The sequence below is a fragment of the Simochromis diagramma genome, unplaced genomic scaffold (genome assembly GCF_900408965.1).
Source record: "Simochromis diagramma unplaced genomic scaffold, fSimDia1.1 OVJJ01000343.1, whole genome shotgun sequence".
In the NCBI taxonomy this organism is placed as follows: domain Eukaryota; kingdom Metazoa; phylum Chordata; class Actinopteri; order Cichliformes; family Cichlidae; genus Simochromis; species Simochromis diagramma.
Window position 1 is genome coordinate 10004980 of NW_024386831.1, and position 13500 is coordinate 10018479.

At 38.9% G+C, this 13500-nt stretch overlaps 1 protein-coding gene across 9 annotated transcripts in view; it reads right to left on the reverse strand.

Moving 5' to 3' along the window:
• Positions 1-851: 851 nt before the first annotated feature.
• The window catches only part of LOC120731288 (LIM and senescent cell antigen-like-containing domain protein 1), a 34325-nt gene continuing 21676 nt past the window's right edge, over positions 852-13500 (reverse strand). For 4 of the 9 annotated variants that reach the window (XM_040028259.1, XM_040028263.1, XM_040028258.1 and 1 more), the window contains exons 2-10: positions 11136-11295; positions 9121-9187; positions 8834-8954; positions 7981-8130; positions 7588-7738; positions 6296-6388; positions 4746-4794; positions 4435-4510; positions 852-2494 (exon numbers count right to left, since the gene is read on the reverse strand). In XM_040028259.1, coding sequence (XP_039884193.1) covers positions 2380-2494; positions 4435-4510; positions 4746-4794; positions 6296-6388; positions 7588-7738; positions 7981-8130; positions 8834-8954; positions 9121-9187; positions 11136-11295 — 982 coding nt within the window. In that variant the 3' untranslated portion in view covers positions 852-2379. The other 5 variants (XM_040028260.1, XM_040028262.1, XM_040028261.1 and 2 more) reach the window with 5 other exon arrangements.

Sequence of the window (13500 nt, forward strand, 5' to 3'; positions counted from 1 at the left end):
TTCAACATGAACCAAAATCTCACAGAAATGTTTCCAGAACTTTATTGAATTCATGCCACAGAGAATTAGGGCAGTGCTGAAGGCAAAAGGAGGTAGAATATAAATGAAAATACTCCAGCTGGTGTACTCTGAAGATATGTATTAATAAAACTGATGTTCTTTTGTCTGTAAGTATGTATCATCTTGGATGTTGCCTTTCTTTAGTTGATATTGTGCACTGATTAATCTTCCTGTATTTTTTTTTTTTTATCTTTAACTTTATTCCCAAAAGTTTTATACTCTGCATGATTGTCATTGTATAAACTTACAGCATAATTCTAGTAATAAATATTTATTCTATCAGTTTATGTTTTGAACTGGTATTTTAATAGTCAAACATGTTGCAGTTGTATTTCTAATTATTTTCTGTTAGCTGAATGTGACTGAGAGTTAGCTAACATCTGGATATGGCCAACAATTTTGTCTTGAACTCTATTGATTTGTGCTCTTAATAACTTCTGAAGTTAGATGGATGCTGTTTCAGATTATGATTGTCATATTGACTATCCTGCAGATGCTAATGGCTGTTTAGTGTTGCACACATGTGCATAATGTCCATTAGTAGTCCTCTGAGTCATTTCATATGTGTGTGTGTGTATATGAGAATGTGGAGATGCTGCTAATATACTTGATAAACATAAAAATCAAGCATGTTCCCATTTAACGTGGACCCGAATGCAACATGTGTGAAAATTGGGGTGTCATTAAACATTACGCAACACTTGTGAATCCTGAGCCTGCTGCTGGTTTCACATTACACTTCGAGAATGGTAAGAAGCTGTAAACCAAATAAATCACTACACAAACACCGGTAGCATTGGCATATGTGTTTATTCTGATGAAGTGTCAGAACGACATTAAATATAATAATAAAACAACTTTCCAAATTTCAAGTTGAGAACATGCACTTTGGTGTGTTAACATGAATAAATCTGCTCGCAAACATTGCAATGATGATATCCAGTATCAGAGCAGTATCTGTTTGCACAGAGTCATCTCAGTCCATCAGAGTAGTAAAGTATCAAATAAAACCATGCACTGAACTATTTGTGGCTCGAGGTGCCGAAAGTTCTGCCTCACAACAATCAGCCCAGCGGATAGTTTTACTTCTATATGACATAGAGAAAGTTGTGCCGTCTGCACTGAAATGCACAGCAGTAACATACACTTTATAATGATAAAATAGTGGAATGTGTTTATCTATAGAGCTTGTATTTTAAGCAAAGCTTTGTGATAAAATGCAGCTCATGTGAAGCATTCTGAAAGAATGAGACCAGTTTGGCTTTCTTTCCTAAGTGGGTCTGAGCCCCGAGGAAGTCGGTACACCTCCCTAAGAGGATCACTTTCCCTGGATTACAAACAACAGAGGAAACGTTCAAATGTTCAACATCAATCCCACATCCGGTCTCTGTACACGCTACAAGCCGTCATGTTGTAACACACAGTGAGTTTGCAGTAACCATTCAATAAATCCTGTGGCTCAGACGCTTGTTATGATCAATATTTGTTGACAGCACATCGGGACGGGGAGGGATTGTTTTATAGAACACTGACAGGTAACAGTTATTCACTCACATGTATTTAATAAATCAAAATTTTGCCCTCGGCACTTTGGCTGTATTGAATTAATTCAGATTGTAAACGCAAACTTAAAAAAAAATGCTGAATAAATACCAATTTGCACAGAGATCATGCCACACAAAGATGCATAGCACATACAGTAACAAGGCAATCCAACATACTGCAGGTGATGGTCGAGTCCACCTCTGTAGCATGCTGTATAATATTAAAATGTAGGTCCAAAAAACAAAAAGAAAAGGCAGACAAAATACTTATTATGCATAATATTAATGGAAATAAACACTACTATTACATAAAATGATACAAGTTGGAAATATTTGAGGTTATTTACACATTTAGGACATTTTCTTTCTTTGGGCTTACTTGATTGTTATAATAATGAAGCAGTAATATTTTTCAATAAAGGTGGCGGCAAAGCTTTTAAGTCATCATATTACCTCCAGCTTTCTATGTACTCTTAAAACTCGTGTCACTTTTTTAAATATAGGAAATTAGCAGGCATGTGTAAAACACACAGTGGAGCAATTCTGCAAAAATGGTACAAGGCACAATGTTAAAGCTGTCAGACCGACAATGTGACTGCGGAGTTGCCGGCTGCAGGCACATGAAATTGAAAGCGCAATGCTTTCTAGCTATAACCAACCTAAATGCAACATAGCAGTTGCTAAACACACAAATTCTTTATTTTAATTCCGGGCTTGTACACGGCCACCTCACGGTCTCGTCTATCTTTCCCTCTCCAGCTGCTCCACTGTGTTTTTACTTCCTTGCAACAGTTTCAGACAGCTTTTTCAGTCTCTTCTTCAGCTCCAGGGGGAATTTCTCATAGCACTTCTTACACACCGGCTTCATGTCAAACTCCACAAACTTGTTCCTGTGGGAGAGAGAGAAACAGCTGTATTTCAGAAGACTGGTCAGTGATCAGTAGAGGATATTGTCTCCAGGTGAGAGGACCCATTTGCTATTTTGTAACATATGATACGTGTAGCATCACTGTAATGATCTCATTCCTTCAGAAGCCCGTTTCTGACAAGTCTCAGACCTACTGAGACTTGAGATTACTTTTAAAATCCAATTTTTTGAATACATTTTAATTCCATCATTAAAACTCTGATTCCTGCAAAAATTGGACGTAGCAACGTCTGAATTTTGAATGTTATTTTTCAGACCTTTATTTCAAAACCCCAAATCCTGGACAAAGATGCACACCTTCCCATGTGTGTCTCTGGTAGGGTGCTGCAATTAATCATATTTTTATCTTTAAGAAAATACACAAGAAGAAGACAACTGTCTTAACTTAAGACTTAATTTTGGATACTGATACTGGTATACGGGGATTCTAAAAATCACATTATACTCTGCATTCAAAGTATCATGTCACATTTGACTTCTGACCTAATATTTACATTTCGCATCTGCCTTTCTTTCAACTTGACCTCATCTTTTCCCACCCTTCATAACAAAAACTGACACCCTACAAGGCTGAGACATGATCAAGATGACAGAAACACGCATCCCTCTTTTAATAATTGCAGTCTCAACTTTAAATGAAGTCAAATCTGATCATTGTTTTTCAAGCAGTCCTAATTTATGTCTGTTTAATGCTGGGATTCATGGGCATTCTTAATGCCTTTTGATGAATAACAATTCCTGAATGAACAGAATCTTGGCTGCGTTTTCCTTGACAGAAATCAATGTGTGTGCTGACACAGAGTTACAAGAAAATATTTACAGAGATGTCGAAGGTCTTTGGGTGCCTTCTGATTGTGTTCACTTCTACTAACTTGGCAAGCTCCCTAACCAATTTCTGCCAGCTGCCCCTGAACAGCCTTCCCTCCCAAAGTAGATAATCGCTGTATGGAGTGGCGCACGTGTCATAACTGTTAGGACCTCGGAATTTCAACAGCTGATGCCAGAAAGCTGCCGGAAATGATTACGGCTTTGCGCCTTACACCAGACAGACTGGGAGACCCATGAAACAAAGCTTTCCCTTCAGCCTGTGATTGATCTGATTTTCCTGTTTGCACAGCAGAGTTTACAAGAGTACCGGCTTAAATCCTTACTAGCATTTCCGACTAGGAAAAGAACATTTTGCTGAAATGTTCCCGGTCTTACGTCACTCAGATATACTCAGTCATCTACAATTCTCTGCTCGTATTTTTGTTTCATGCCTTGGAAGCCAACTGAACTCAGTGTATCAGTGATCTAAGGGTTAAAAGTGGCATGAAAGTAGGAAAAAACTGAAACAGATAGCAAGGAAGACAAAAACTGACCAAAGGAAAAATCAGCTGAAGTAAGGAGAGAGCAGAAAGAGAGGGATCACAGACACATGGGTATCAATTTCTTCTTCTTCTCTTTTGAGTCACGTTCTCGCTTGGCCAGCCGACGTTTCATGTCATCAGGGAGGCGCTCATAGCAGTGTTTGCACACCGGCTTCAGATCCACCTCCACAAACTTATCCCTGATAGAGCAGGGAGGAAGCAGAGATGGAAATGTGAAAGAGGAGGAAGACATGAGGAGGGGCAGAGAGAGAAGATGAAGGGAAAGGAATGAAGGAGAGGGAAGGGGAAAAGTGGGACAAGACAGGAGGACGATGAAAGGAAGGTGAGGTGAAGAAATAAGCCATCAGAGACACAGCATAAGAGAAAGGTAAGAAAAAACAGTTTGGTAGCAGCAGCAAACAGTCTCATATGGAGGATAGTGAAAAGAAACGTGACAGACTACACAGAGAAACCGTCAGACATATCACATGTGAAAGTCTACAGAGAGCCTTCAGAGATTCATAATTCAGTTTGAATTGTCTTCGAAACTTACTTCAGGGTGAGCTTGGTGTTGCAAGTAGAGCAGGCAAAACAGTTGACACACCACGCCTTGTTAAGAGCAGACACCACTGGAAAAAAAGCAGAAGGAGCAGCCACATGAGGCAGATTGTAGACTTATAGTTTAAATTAAACTAATGTTGGTGTGAAGTTCAGGCTACAAATAATTCTCAAGGCAAAACATGAGAAGAAATCAAGTTAAATTCAATATAATAAAGAAGCAGTAAAAGTAAAAAAACAAAAAACAAAACAATGCTGATGTAAACAGCCATTATACATTATATTTATTAAAATTAACTTCCTCACCATCGCCTTCAATGACACGATTGCAGTGGTAGCAAACATCTCCAAACAGCTGCATGTGATGAGGAGAGAGAAACAAAAGGTTAACAATGCACTGATACATCTTATCAGTTTTTATTGAGGCTCACATGACACACAGTACTGTGCTCAGAAGGCACAGAAACAAGCGCAGGCTACAAGGCATTTGGAGTGAAAAAGAAAAAAGATCCAATAAAGCTTTCGAACACTAGGTGGAGTTGTTACATTGACAATCATCTTTGAGAGCCACTGAAGTGAACACTGATGTAACGTGTCTCATATACATGTATGAGAAAGACGAGCTTTAAGGCTCCTTTACGAAGAAAAAAAAAAAAAAAAAAGATCTCCTGATTAATTTTCGGAAAGCCTGCTTTCCTGATAGCTCCCCACAAAATCAGTGCCTATAATAGCAAACTCCTTACGATCATGGAAATCTGTGCCGAGCTCATTAGTAGAAAAAACATCAGAAACTGAGAAACCTGAGCTTTTTGCTCGGCTCGCTTCTACATGCGTTTATCTCATTATTGAGATTTTAGTCAATAATGATTTAGATGATAAAGAGATAAAGTCCACCAAAAAATGTAAGCATTTTGATATAATATTATAGATCTATGATCATGCTAATTGCATTGGGACAAGAGAAATATCTCTTTCAATGTTACACATATCTACCTGTGCAAGTGGTTTAGACTCACTGGACAAAAACTAATGCGTGTATATCTGGAACAGATCCATAATGCTTACATACACTTATGGTCACTTTATTAGGTACACCTTTGTTAGTACCTGGTTGAACCTCCTTTTGGAATCTGAACTGCCTTAATTCTTCATGGCAAAAATTCAACAAAGTGCTGTCCTCCTCAAAGATTTTGGTGCATATCGACATGATAGTATTACACAAATGCTGCAGATTTGTCAGCTGCACATCCATGATCTTCCACCATGTCCCAAAGGTGCTCTATTGGATGTAGCTCTGGTGACTGAAGGCTATTTGAGCACAGTGAACTCGTCATGTTGAAGAAACCTGTTTTGAGATGATCTGAACTTTGCGACATGGTCTGTTATCCTACTGGAAGCTGCCATCAGTAGATGGGTACACTGTGGTCATAAAGTGATGGGCATGGTCAGGAACAATACTGAAGTAGGTGTTTTAATGATTCTCAAATGACACCAGGAGCCTGAGCTGTTGGTACAGGGCAAGATGGGGCGATGCTTTCATGTCAGCTACACCAATTTGTTGATCAGGTGTACCCAATAAAGTGTCCAGTAAGCATATGAAAAAAAAAATTGTCCATTTCGATGTTCAACTGCAAATTTTCACGTTTTCATCTTTATTTTATACTTCAGCAGCTGTGGACGAACACACAGTTCCAGTTCACTGCTAATGTAAACTCTGTTACTGATACTGACGGAGTCATGCATACCATAAACTAAGACAGAGAAATGAGAGTTTCACAACAGGCTAAACATAACAGCATGTTTCAATTTCTATTTTGGTGTTCCACATTAATATTTCGAGTACCAGTGTGTGTTACCTGGTTGTAGTGCGTTTCGCAGTAGGCCAGGCCCTTGCGTTCGTAGTGACGGTGTCCCAGGAAAGGTTTCTCACACTTAGCACACACAAAATGCTGCAAGCAAACCCAAGCCAGGGACACATGGTTAGCACAGCCATCAGTCAGTACAGTACCCCACACTCAGACTGTGTTAAAGGTAGCAGCACAGTCTGGCTTAGATATTATCAGAACATAAATAGATCAGTTGTTTCAAAGGTTTTGTTACTGCATCCATACAGAGAGTTGAGAAGTCAGAATACTGACCTCTAGAGGATATTGGGAAAATATAACATTTTTATGATGGTAATGAATAAAAATCATATCTCAGCTACGAGATATAACATATTTTTGATTAATTAATGTGAGGGCATGGATTTTTTAAATAGCTGATTTTGGTGAATAGTTTTACGATCCACTTTTTAAATGCTAACATTCATTTACAAAATAAATACTATATATACAGCCACTATCTTTTTCTGGTAGCACATATAAACTCTCAGACAGAGCTCTAGATGTCACAGGACAATAAAGCTCTCTAGATACCCTTAAATGTTAAGTCAGGAAAAGCATCTCGTTTGAAATTAAGGTGGAAGTATGATTAGGCCCCAAGAAAAAAGTTTGCCAAGATATCCACTTTTTAGTTGAAAGACTGATTAGAAAACTTTTATACTTGTGTAACCCCTTGTATGGAGGCCGGGTGACTGTAGCCAGGCAGGGAGGCGGGGCGGTAACCAACGTAAGGCCGGTGCTTAATCCCCTCACCATATCAAAGTGTCTCTCACAATAGGCACGACCGCCTCGCTCATAAAACGGGTGACCCTGAAATGGGCGCTCGCACACAGTGCACACATGATGCTACATGTGGAGGAGGGAAGACAGGAAAATATGCAAGGAAATATGTAAGAATAGAGATGTAAATAGGAAAAATAAAGCCAATAAACGTAACTGTGGAGGTAAAAAATATGGATAAAAAGTATGGCACATTTTTCACTAGGATAAAATATAGATAATAGAAAGCAATCATTTTCTTTTCTCTATGAAATCCAGCTGAGAATTACTGTGTTTGTTCTAAATACAGAAAAGGAAAATAACCAAAGAATACATCATTTAGATTTAAAATAGATCCACATACAATCTGATGAATCATACTAAATAAATGAACACACTGAAATATTACCTCCTTCAAGGTGACTCTATTTTCAGTGAATAAATTGAGCCAAGTTAATGTAACTAAAGCCGTTTTCATATACTTTTCGGTTGTTTTATTATCACACCTCCACATGCCACTGCTTGCCCATTGCATTAACCACACGGCCTTCAATGGGTCTCCTACAGGCTCCACAGATCGGGACGCCCATCTTGTCGTGGCAGGGTAGACAGTAGAGCTCCCCCTTCAGCTCCCTTGCATCAGCTGTCAGCTCCTTACTGAAAAGGTAAAAAACCCCACAATAAACAATCCCAGTACATTTGTAATTGAAGAGATTTATTTAGCTGTCATTTACGTACACAACACAATAGTGCATATGTGAATATGATCGGATAGCTGCAATAACACAACCTGTCCAGCAGAGAGCGATAATACGCCTTTCTGAAAATGCTCCTTGTTTAACAATTGTTTCAAACATGTTTGACGGTGATTTTCTTTTTAATAGAAAGTCTCTGTTTACCCGCAGTTGTTGCAGTTGAAGTGATCAGGGTGGTAGGGGTCGTTCTTGAAAAGCAGAGGCTGCTCCTCAATAATGGCGTGGCACTTCTGGCAGATGTACTTGCCGAGGCCCCGAGCTTTCTCTCTGTTGTGACATGGGCGGCACAGATGCCTGGTGGGACAGCAAGGGGGAGAGAAATATAGAAAGACATAGAATACTTGTTTAGATGCTTTATCACCTAATTATGAGTTTTGTAGATCTTTCCTCATCTGGTTTTGTCTTCTGTGATTCAAGTGAATCAAACAGATACAAGTATCCTCCATAAAACCTTCTCACAGGAGTTAGATGTGTCCATGACATGTTTTTATACATTAACTGAGGCTAACAGTGAAAATTAGGTTGGGACTTCCTCATATGTACAACTTTTAACTACTTGAAATATTTTGGCTTAAACAAAGGTGCTGCCTGTGCAGAGCTTGCAAGACGCAGGACAAATGATGCTTGCTCATTGGTGTGAAAACCACCACACATTTATTTTGGTTTGACAATAGATTGACTATTTATTACGAGGCTAGCAAAGTTAAAACCGTTTAATATGTTCCAGCTGTGCCAAATATTTTGCTTTTCACATTCAGCGCTGTCGGAAGGTGTTGGGAAAAATTCAGGGCTGTTTTACATCTATGAGCTTTGGTGTAAGATTTCAGAGCTGAGCCAAGACAATATAAAAGTCAGGGGAGAGTAAGACAGGCTCTATATAAAGTATCTGATAAAAAGAATTACAGAAAAAAAAACTGTAGCTTTCTATATCTGTTAAAAGACATCATTTAAAAAGAATCCCAACTGAAACTGTGGTGAGTTGATGTAGATGACTGACCTTCCAGCATTCTTAACAAATCCAACATCTGCGAGCACAGCCTGGCAGATATCACAGCAGAAACAGTCTGGATGCCAACTGTTGTTCATTGCCTTGATCACACGGCCAATAATGAACTCACCTGGGAGAAAAAAAAAACAAAAAACGTTTAAATAGGTGTGTTCATGATAATGCAAACGTTACGCAGACATTAATTATGTCAAGAGAAACAAAGTCCACATCCTCCCTTTGAAACAGATGTAGCAGGTAAAAAAGATGGATGGATTTAATTAATTCCCTGTACTCACCACACTGGTGGCAGCAAGGTGCAAACAGCATCTGGAAGTCATGCTCACAGTACTTCCTGCCTTCAAACTGTCAACAGATCACATAAATAGATTAGAACAGTCATAACACTGACAAACAATATCATTAAAAAAAAAAAGCTCAAATAGCTAAAATATACACAAACTTCTAATTATTATACTGTGTGAACCACTGACTGTAAATAAAAGGTGGATGTAGCCTTGAAGTTCTTTGTAGTGGCCAGCAGGGGGCGATTCTGGTTTAAAAAAAGAGATCGGACTGTATTGGGGTTTCTTACATGACATCATCTGCAGATTGCTCGAGAGACGTCTGCCGTTGCTGGTCGCTGGGTCTTCAACTAAACTAAAGTGTTGCACTAAAAACCTCCTAGTGATTGCCACGGCCACTGTTAGTACTTTATTGTTATCTGGACAAACTATACCTGCTAACTACTAGCCAAGCAGCAGTACAACGAATCTGTGATTTTGAGGGCAAACTGTTTACATTTCTGGTTTGTGTTGCCCTTTCCACAGTTTTACTACTGGAGAGTAGCTGTTAAATGTTTGTAGACAAGTCCATCACTTCTATTCAAAATACAACTGGAGCAACATGCTATACCTCAAAAAAAAAATCAGTTTGGAGGTTTTTGCCATTTTGCCTTAGTGACTTCCATGTGGCTTCCAGGGGTTCATTAACCGGTCTGTAAGTTTTAGACATTATTTACCCAGCAACTGCCATAAACCTCAAGCAACCACTTGCAACCACATGCATCACTAGTTTCAAGTGTTCAGCACAGCATGATGTTTGTTTGGTTATTTAAGGTGGCAGTTAGAGTGAAATTTAACAAAAAAGTACATATTTTGATTGACAAGTTGCTACCTTATGAGTGCACAGTGTCATTGTTTCTCAGTTGGAGAAAACTGAAATGCATAAATTGACTTCACGCACCACTGGGTAATCTCTCGTCCCACTGTCTGGGTGTAACAGCAGTGTCATGACCGAGCTTTCTAAAGGTTAATCTGGATGAGTGACTGCCACAGTTTATATTTTATTATATCATGAATGTGACACTTACAGGCTACAATCCAGTAACAGGGGTGTCGGAAAAATGGACCGTCTAATGACGAAAAATGATAATTCCTTTGAACGATTAAAGGATATGCAGGAAAAGAAAGTGGGTTTGGGGGTGGGGGTCAAATAACAGAAGGGGTGTTTCAATCAGTTCGGCAGGTGGAATTAAACCCACACTGTTGTAACCCAGTTTTAGAATATAAAAAGAACAAACAGGCTTTTGTACATATTTCTTTGTATACATTTAACTGTATTTAAACTTTATATATTAAGTCTTCCCTTTAAAACGAGAGTTTTATTATCATTCTTATCAAGAGGGTTTTCTTTTAAATCTACATTTTACAGGTAATATGTATCAACTGACACAGCAGTGATGAGCAAAAGCTGACAAAATGACAAGAAGTATAGCACAATCATCAAGGATGCACAAGTTGTGAGGCTGATACTGATGCTGATACTTCAAAAGCAAAACAAAAAACTCATTACCAGCCATCCCAGTATTTACTGTCACACAATGTGGCAGCTAATCTTTATCTGAGTATTTATAGGAGCATGTAGCATGAGGAATGACATCTAACATCCTTGGCTTTGATGTTTATTTACTGATCAGAGCTAACAGGTTCTCTGGAGCCGGTAAAACATCTGGCCCTGTGTCAAGTATGCAAACGGTTTACTGGAAGAGAGCTTCTAATAATCCAATAATCCTTTAAAGGTTGTGCTCGCCCTTCTTTATTTACTTTAACTGGACAGTTCCCTGACACTAAACATTGATCTAACTATATAAAGAAGGCCAATTTATTGTTAAGCTGCATTGTAAGCTTTGTTAGGCAATGAAGCATATCTGCTATAAAAAGTTGACACAATTAGCAGGTGTTTATTATAATGCACAAACCATCATGGTACCATCATGCATATTTTATGGGATTAGTAAAGAAAAAGATGTTACCTCATAGAAGAGCCCCTCTGGGAACTGCTGGAAACACTGGGCACACACGAAGCACTGTTCATGGTAAAGTTCCCCGTTGCTGTTCACTATCTTCTCTACTGGGTCAAAGCCACTCTTGCAGCGCTCACACATGGCATTGGCCAGTGCATTGGCCATGTTGCTGAGGAGAAGAAAAACAAACTTAAAATCAAGGACAAAGTATATTTCTGTACTCAAAAGATTAGTTGATATAAACCTTAAATAAAATATAATCATTACAAAAAGCTTTTGCAACTGAAGCAAAACTCGCTTGGCTCAAGATATTATTATTGGCTTCAAATAAAGAAATAGTGCCATAGCAGCAGGTATGCTAGTAACAAATGACATTATTATTCACTTGGACAGAAAGACACATTGTGCTACCATGTTTGTTGATCTATCCAAGGCATCTGATTCTCTTGAGCAAACCCTGCTCTTAGGCAGACTCAGTGATGTTGGTTTGGGTGACTGTGTTCAGGAGCTAGCTTGCGGATATATCTCACTGTGTTTATACAGATGGATACAAGTCAAGTTTTCTGGACAGTCCCCCACGGTTAAATTTTAGACCCCTGTTTTTTTCTATTTTTAAAAACACAATTTAAAAGAATTGATTTACTGCTAAAATGCAGCTTTATGCAGATGACACCATACTTTACTCTGAGTCAGGGCATTGCCTTTTGTCTGTTGCAGGCATCATTGTGTGGTTTAAAGGTGGTTCATGATGCTAAGAAAACATAACTGTGTATTCTATAATCCGGTTTATTGGCCTTCATTAATCCTAAAGCTGGGAACCAAGTCACTCCGTGCATTGCTTTGAAGGTGACTGCTGGTTGCTTGCCACCATCCCAGGCTCTAGTATCCAAGGTAAGCCCTCTATTGTATTAAGTACCAGGTCATATCTCAGTCAACAGTATTCTTTACTCTCACTCATGGTTGCTTCAATCAGTCACAAAGTTTATCTCAGCTCCTACCTACTTTGTGTTGCCAACCGTTACTTCACCTTGTCACGGCGGGTGAGAAGAGCCGTGTGAAAATAACAAATGAGGATCCAATCGCAGGCAGTAGTGGAGAAGTGAAGGTGGTTTATTGAACACGAAATAAATACAGACAAACAGCAAATGGAGCACGAAATAAACTAGACTGGAGACAACTAAACTACTGAATACGAACCGGAACTCAAACATGAAGCAAGGTGGACGACGGAACAAGATGGCGATAGCAGGGAACACACGGAAGAAACATGGTGGATACACAGACAGACCAGCAACTACAATGACAGAGGACACGACTTAAATACACAGAGAAACACAGGGGAATTACACACAGGTGGTGGACACAGCTGGGAATAATCAACAAGACGAGACAGAGGTAAAACTGAACACACTCACATGAGACGCAGACCTTCACAATAAAACAGGAACAAGAAACCATCACACTAAGACGCAGACTCGACATAGAGAGACAGACAGAAAATGACACATGGAACTAAACTAAACCTGCAAAAACATGACAACTCAAAATACTGGGTCAAACTGACCCAGAACCGTGACACACCTGTGGTTACCAAATATTCATTTCCATGGTCTCTGGTTGCCACTTCCCTGCAAATTGTTTTTGCCATACTGAGTAAACTACTTTCTTATCTGCATCAACTCCTATGGCTTACAAAACAACTGCTATTAATGTATGAGTAGTCCTCTAGACGGCTCCTCTTTAGGGTACCCAGGGTTTTCCCCCCTATTTAATAAGTCCAACCTTATTTCTCTAACTTAATTATACAAAAATGATTTTATTGTTTCCTACCATTGATTTTACATCTGTAAGGAATTTCTTTCTGTAACATATTTCCCTAAAGAATAATAATAACAAGGGTCATGCCAGGACACACCTAATGTAGTATCGTCCACCAACATGATAACAGCTGAAAGATATACTGAGTCAAAAGAGAAAGTAATGTGGGAAAGACCAGTCACACACACACACACACACACACACACACACACACACACACACACACACACACACACACACACACACACACACACAAGGTTTTAAGTTTATTTTGGCTCAGCTGATTTGGGAAACAAACTAAAGTTAATGCTCATCCATCCAAGAAATGTGAGCGCATGCACTAACATGGATTCATACAGAAAACAAAACAGAACAGATGTGGTCTAATGATTTTTTTAATTTAACAAAAGCTTGAAAACCTGAGACAGGCAGCAGCTATTAGAATAGAATAGAATAGAATAGAATAGAATAATCCTTTAATTGTCCCACAAGGGGAAATTTGGTTGTAACAGCAGCCAAAAAGACACATATACAAACAAACAGTACACAGGACACA